The sequence below is a fragment of the Xenopus tropicalis genome, chromosome 8, assembly GCF_000004195.4.
Source record: "Xenopus tropicalis strain Nigerian chromosome 8, UCB_Xtro_10.0, whole genome shotgun sequence".
Lineage (NCBI taxonomy): Eukaryota > Metazoa > Chordata > Amphibia > Anura > Pipidae > Xenopus > Xenopus tropicalis.
The window spans coordinates 111,240,900-111,248,473 of NC_030684.2; the positions used below are offsets into that span (position 1 = coordinate 111,240,900).

General features: G+C 40.8%; 1 protein-coding gene across 7 annotated transcripts in view; it reads left to right on the plus strand.

Moving 5' to 3' along the window:
* The window catches only part of meis2 (Meis homeobox 2), a 96,417-nt gene extending 89,580 nt beyond the window's left edge, over nt 1-6,837 (plus strand). For 6 of the 7 annotated variants that reach the window (XM_012967803.3, XM_012967805.3, XM_012967804.3 and 3 more), the window contains exons 12-13: nt 615-699; nt 5,515-6,837. In XM_012967803.3, the coding sequence (XP_012823257.1) occupies nt 615-673 (59 nt within the window). In that variant the 3' untranslated portion in view covers nt 674-699; nt 5,515-6,837. The remainder of the gene's footprint in view (nt 1-614; nt 700-5,514) is intronic. The other variant, NM_001097218.1, reaches the window with a different exon arrangement.
* The last annotated feature ends 737 nt before the right edge of the window (nt 6,838-7,574 follow it).

Sequence of the window (7,574 nt, forward strand, 5' to 3'; positions counted from 1 at the left end):
TCAGCAGTGGCTCTTAGGATACCAGGAGTGCCAAAAAGCCTCTCCTGGTAACTTCAAGAGCAGAAACCCAGTTATTTATACAAAAATTCAACCCTTGAATTGAATGCCCTCAATCTAGTGCAAAAAAGGTAAGCACAGGGTGTGAGGGTGCTGCATTGCGAAGGCCACCAGGGGGTTGTGAGGGGGGGGGTGACAGGGTGGTCCTACCGATTCCGTCCCCTGCATCTAGTGTTTGCAGCTTCAGTGCGGGTTGAGGGGGGACTACATTTCTAGTGCAAAGAGTGTAATTGCACTCTTTGTACTAGAAAATCCATAATTCTGATTTTAAAAAATTCAAGTTACAGGGTGCAGCTTTTTTTTTTTTTCAAGGGGTATTAAAGTTAACTGTAGTTACCGCTAGCTGAAAAGTGATTAGGCAATCATACTTTATATATACATAATGAAGCCTGCTGTCTACTTGGCCCCAGACTGCCTTAAGGCATTAAATGTACAAGGACTGTTATCTTTAGGGACTACAGTTTAAGGTGCATTGTCTCTTGCATTAAGTTTAATTATGTTCTATAATTAAGTGTAATTTATCTTGTTTTACTGACTGGGTTTTCTCCTACTTCCAGGCCCTATGAGTGGAATGGGCATGAACATGGGAATGGACGGGCAGTGGCACTATATGTAACACTTTTGCGGCGCAATCAAGGGGAAGTAAGTAAATCCATTTTTTAGCTGCTCAGCATAGCTATACTGACTGCTGAGCAGGCTGCAACCAATGGGAATTCAGTTGGTGTACACACTTCCAATTCGCTGCTACTCAGTTCAATAGACAATAGTGCCTACAGCCCTCCTGGAAAGAAGAATTGAGGGCCTTCTTGTTAAGCTTTTGGTGTTAGAATTAGAAGCTTTATTGTTAAAATTGTACTGAAAAATGAATGAATATATATGACAAAGGGGGTCATTTCTCTCTATAAGAGCAAAACCAGCACAGTTTTTGTGTCTACGTATTCCTTTCATGCTGTTCGTACATCTATCCACGTCACAGCTGCATAAGAATTGTCTTGAGTCCATGCCCGCCTAGTGTTTGACCTCTGATAATTCGCTATCCACTATATGGGTTTCCATAGATGTCACTGTCACACAGCGCCTATTTCATAACACTAAACCTGTTGTTTGGAATTGAATGGCTTTTGAAAGAAAATGTATGTGAGACACAGTTCAGGTACTTTAAGTGACCGTCCAGCTTTGCAGAGATGCGTAAAATATATTTGCATTCAAAGTTTCTCCATTACATCTAGGGCGTATGACATCAGCCGGTAATGGCACGGCTGTGTTTACATTGTTTCCTCTCCCCCCTTCTTCCACATGTTTGTGACAGACTATAGAGGAAAGAAGGACAGTCAATAAATTTAAAGAGACAGACATTTAGGAGCAATATATATTTCACTGAGGGTTGAATGACTGCACTTGGATTAAGAAAACCATTAGATTTTAAAGCTTTGACTACTTTTGATGTATTTGAAAAAAAGAAAAAGTGCTAGCTGCCAGCTTCATTCCCTTGGCTGGAGGCACCGGAGCAGACAGAATTGCACATCACACTGAAACTTCTTTGTTTAATGGGGCCGAATATAGGAAGGTGTATCTTGATTAAATCATTCAGTGTATGTAAATAGAGGCCAGCATTTCATAGCTAATCTCAATGGGCTGCAGTGTCATTCACCGATGAGCCAATTTTCCTACTTCTTCCGTCTTTTTTTTTACAAATGCAGTTAGGACACGGGAAGCAATGTTCCCTATAACGGCCATAGAGAAAACATTTTCTCAGCTTGGATAATTCTTAATATAGGCCATATAATTTCTAGCCTATTTAATTACATAACATATTTTATGCTTCATGACCAATTACATTAATAGCTTAATACAGAAGAATATTATCCTCTCTTGATTTGATTATGCAGCCACACAATATGGTATATTTGGTACTTAATTATCATCATCCTTGAGTAGGCTGGCGGGCGAGAACAAACAGAGAGGGCCAGCCATGCAGCTTGCAGGATAACTGCTTAGAGGGCTCCAGGGCAGCATGTGGATATGTTCATCATCTTAAACACTCACTGATACTTAAACTGCAGATAAAAGAAAGTCAAACTAGTATGAAGGTTTGTGTTAAATTCATATAGCAAAACATACCCCCTCCCCATTGGAAGGTCGCTGGGGCTCCAGCACAGCCCCCTATTCTTCTCAAATGACCTGTCTGCATCTGACTTCCCTCAAGATCCCCATAATACCCATGTTTGCACCGCCGTCACTAAACTTGCCCTGCACTGCTCCATTTATTCCTTCCCGTGCGCTATTGTATGTATGTAAGAGATACACACCCACGTTTTACTCCCCCATAGCTCATTAGCATGTCTGAGAGGCAGATGTCCCAATTGCTACTATTTTCCTGCAGCAGGCTTATTTTTAGATGCCGTGTGCTACTTTTTGTGTCATAAATTTAGAGCAACATTGCTTCACTCCAATAAAATGGTGGGGATTTTTTTTGTTTGTTTTTTGTTTTTTTTTGCTGACGCCATTTCTTGAGTAATCACTGTAGACCAGCCATTGGAGATACATTCACTCCCTTTTGCCACATTCATTAACTTCCCTCTCCTGAAAAGCCTTGCATCATTCTCCCATTTTTGGGTAAAGGGGTTGTTCACCTTTAAGTTAACTTTTATTATATTACAGAATAGACATTACATTACATCAACTTTTTAATTGGTCTTCATTCTACATTTTGTACAGGTTTTTTTTTTAACTATTTGCCTTCTGACACTTTTCTGCTTTCAGATGGGGGTCACTGACCACAGCAGCCATAAAACTATTGCTCTATGTGGCCACACATTTATTGTTATTGTCACTTTTAATTTAATCTTTTTATTCATGCCCTCTCCTGTTCTTGTCCCACTCTCTCATTCAAACCACTGCCTGGTTGCTAGGGTAATTTTGATCCTAGCAACCAGATAGCTTCTGAAATTTCAAACTGGAATGTTACTGAACAAAAAGCTAAATAATTCAAAAAACACAAATAATAAAAAATGAAGGCCAAATGCAAATTGCTCCACAATCACTCTCTGGGTCATACTGCACATTCATTTTAAGGTGAACAACCCCTTATATTACATGGGAAAACATTTGCTACCCTATATATTTTACAACCACCTTCAATGAGGTACAAGTGATTGCTGTAATTCTAGTTGGATAGAGTTAGAGTAGTCCATCTTGGTAAATGATACTTTCAATACAGCATCTATCTATTGCTTTGCACATGTATTGCTCTTGTTTCACCAACCTTACATTTTTTCCATCCCTTGGTTTTTCCCATATTTAATTTAGAAGGTAAAGCCCCACAAAGAAATCAGACTAGAAAGTGATGTTATGCACAGGGTTTCTCATAGCAGCTCAGAGGTGCAACATCATTTTAATACACGCTGAAGACTACACTGGGGTCTGTGCAGTTCTGCATTAGTAAGGTATTTGGTTTTAAAAGGCTATAGTTCCCTGATCATCCATTCAAAGCTTAAGATTTTGTATGACCAATCAGTAATCATTCAAACTGTATGCCAAGTTATTATATGGGCTCCCAAGCAGTCTCCAGCCTGTATAGTATACCCATTTGTAATGCAGTGTGTGAAGTTTACAAATGTTTACTTCATTTTTAATGCAAATTTGCCCACAGAGCTGTGAGCTCTCATATGAGGCTTTACAGAAACACAGAATGAGGGTGGTAGTGAAATAAGAGAGTGTAATATTGTCATACTAAGAAAGTGCAGTAAGCTGAGCCTATCAACCAGGGATTACGGCGGCCTATGATTACACACTGTCCAAGACACATCAGGCACTCTGTCCTACTCTTATTTGTTAATGAGTATTATACTCCCCATATTGGGCTATGAGTGAGTTTTACATGCAGGGCCTTTGTTGTTGCTGAACCCCTTTGCATATGGTAGATCATTTCCATTTTGGTTGGGTTTTGCTCTTTGTTAAACCCTCTGATCTCTATTGTAGTACACATACTGCATTCTAGCCCTTTTTTCTATTACTGTCCGTGGGAAGCATGTGAAATACATGTGACTGCAAGTGAATTGTCCGTGACATGTGAAAGCATTTACAAACTCAATACTGGGCATTTCTAAATATATGCCAAATGTATTATGAGCGCATTAACAAAACTATTTTTAAACACGATTCAATGCCCTCTTTTGAGTGACATTAGGAGTTAGCAAGCACCTGTGTGTACACAGCCCTAGCAGCAATGCACCTCTATAGCCATACAGCCTGTCACTTTGGTATGTAGTGAGCAACCCATGGTGCATTGTGGTGCATTCTCCTACATGGTGGGAAAGTCTAGGCACAGGCACAATTGGGCCTCTGTGTACTTGAAATGCCAGGGCCTATTTTGAATCCCAGTCCAGGACTGCTCGGGTGCAAACACTACTTGGCCCAGCTCTGATCACCACCTTTAATTGCTTTTTCTGGATATTCTTAGGATTAATGTATACAGCAATGTCATGTTTTTGAGGCATGGCGGTAGAGTTTTTTTTAGGGGGCTATTTCTCTTTACAGGGAAAATCATATGCTTCAATGTTTCTCTTAATGTGTTAAAAAATATATGAAGATAAGTGATGCTGCAGAGAAAGGCTTGTTTGTATAGTAACGAGTTTCGATGCCTTAATGCTTACTGTTCTGGATACAATAAACCATCATTCATACACTCCACTGAGCAAGTGACTCAATGGCCAAATTGTCATGAAAAATTGTACAACTGATGCTTGGCTTTCTCAAGCAAATATAATCATCTTTATTGTTATGTAGCACTACCATGAAATGCACAGATGCCCCCTGATTCCACCAGCACATCAACTCCCTGCCATTGCAGCCTGTGTTTGCCGTCTGAAACACAGGGGGTTGACCTGAAAATGAACAAGTTCTATGTTGTAGAGAGTGCTATGTTAAGACAATTTGCAGCTGGTCTTATTTTTTATTTTTTTTATGATTTCTCAGTTATTTCAATTGTTGTGCAGCTGTCACACAGAAACCAAAGGGGGAGAATAAGGAGAACAGTTGTAAGAATGTTTAGAATTTGTACATCTATATCATACTAAATTATGATTTAGTTGTAAATAACCTCTTTACATGACATAGACTTCAACATCGACAAAATGAGATTGTATTAAAGTTGCTGTACTGTTACAAAGTGCACACATGCCATGTACTAGGTGGAGTTCATTAAGAATGCATTGTAATAATGCTTTAGTTGCCCTTTAAGCACAAGAAATGTGTGTGTAACCACATAAAGCATTTCCCTGCATGATCAAGGCTACAGTAAACTAATGTAGAAACTCCATTAAAGGGGAAATCAGGAGGTGAATGAAGGGATAAGTTGTGGTTGCTAAACGGTATCTGTGCCAATGTGTCTATGCAAAGCCAAATAATATAAGCTTGTATTTATATCTAAATAATGTCCTGTGTCTTATTTTTCAGGTCTACAGGGCATGCCAGGGGACTGTCTTTCTCAGGGTGGTCCTATGGGTATCTGCTTGGTACAACCAGCTCACATATCTCCCCAGTTGGCATCAGCCTCTTCCTCCAGACATGGACCACCAGTGCCCTCCATCTGCCAAGTCACCCTGTCAACAGCCATTTGTATACAGAGAGGATCTGCTCTCCCATGGATGGCCATGTCAGCACAAGCACCCAATCCTTCTGGCCCCAGCCCTTGGCATCATATTCTGGACAAGGAAACCCACCGGTAAAAAGGAACTTCGAGGGAATAAAATGTTATTTATGACTTTTTGAACTTTGACCAGTTTTACAAGTAAATTAAATTCCAGACAGCTGTGATTTTTTTAAAAGGAAAAAAAAAAGTCATTTTTTTCAAACTCAACAAAGGACCAATGAACCAAGAACACAAATGTGAAGTGGTGGGTTCCCTTACAAAGCCCATTGCAACCAGACCCCCAAGTCCCCTCTGGAAAGCAGAAAGACTCAGAGATATAATAACTACTGTAGGATAAATCATAGGAACTAAGTTAACTTGTACATTTCTGTTGATTGAAATAGTTTTAGAAGAAACAAAAAGATATCCTTGTTTTTTCCACACTATGTGTGTTGTTTCCAAAAGAATGACTGTCTTCGCTCAGCCGAACCCCCCTTCCTCATGGAAACTTACTGACTATTTCCACCTGTGACCAGTGCAGGGGAGAGAGAGCCTCCAGCTTGAGACTTGGGGCCCTTGTCTGCAACCCCCGGTCGGTCAGCACTACAGGACATGCCACTGGGACAGTTGCACCGTCACTCGGACACTAAAGAGACACTGCCTCTCCCTGATGTGGGCATCCCCTCGTATGGAAGGGGGCATCCTGCAATCTGGTCTTTGCACCAAATGACAGACTGAACTTTATTGTAAACTCAAAGATTGGAGTATGGAAGCGAGTGTGTGAGCAATGCGTGTGTGTGCGACTGCGAGCGTGTGAGAGCGACTGCCGGGGAGAAAGCGTGACAGACAGAGAATACTGTAACAAGATTCGTTCAGAGTTCGTTCTATTAATGTTTCATGTTAGATATTCTATGTGTTACCTCAATTGAAAACAAGAATGTTCTCCTAGTACAACCTGCTGTGGGATTGGTATTGTATGTCCATGGATAATTTCTTTCTCAGCACGTGTTCCTCATTAGAGAAAAATGCTGTTACCTTAAGCTTTGTCAGATTTACATTAAATACTTGTATGAGGACTGTGAGTTTATGTTTAAAGAAAAAAAAGTGTTAAAAAATTCGGTAATAAATATTTCATTTTGGATTTCGTAGGGGTTGCGTGTGGTTAATGTGAAGCAGCGCTTTGTGGGAGGCTGGGTGGCCTTGCACTCTCATGGCAGTCCCTGATGGCACAGAGATGCGACTGTCTCTGCTCCGCAAAGTCATGTGTGTCACTGAGAGTTTTCCTTCCATTAATCGCACTGCGATCTGGGGGATCGGATTTGCTCTGGTGGAGCCAAATGGGAAGCCGGGGAACAGTGACATATTGCAAGTGCCCTACTTCTTCTGCCCTATATCTTGCTTGCAGGGAGGGGAGTGAGTTGCACCGACTAATGCACAGAAACCCTGAAATGAGAGTAAATACACAGTCGCACTGCTGGGATTCCCTTCTCTATACTTTATTTCTGCTTTTTGCTACATTTTCTGTTGGAGTTGCAGACGTGCCAGATGCTCATATACACAGAACCCAATACAGTGTGTGGGAGCTGATATCGGCCCCCGAATATCACCCCGGCCGTGTTCAGCCCAGATTTATCGCAACAGGATAACGAGAGAAACCGTTTTCGTTACTTTGCCTTTGCTCACACCTTCCTAGATTTATCCGCTATATGTGGCATTATGTACGATGTTTGAATAAGTACTTTATAAAGATTGCTGTGTGTGTTTGTTTTTTAATTAATAACGGCAAACGAAATTGTTTAGGAGATGTGCCCGTTAAGAAACTACCTTGGAGAATAGATTGCAGAAAGCCGCAACGGAACGAAAAAAACTGCTGCGATAAATTGGG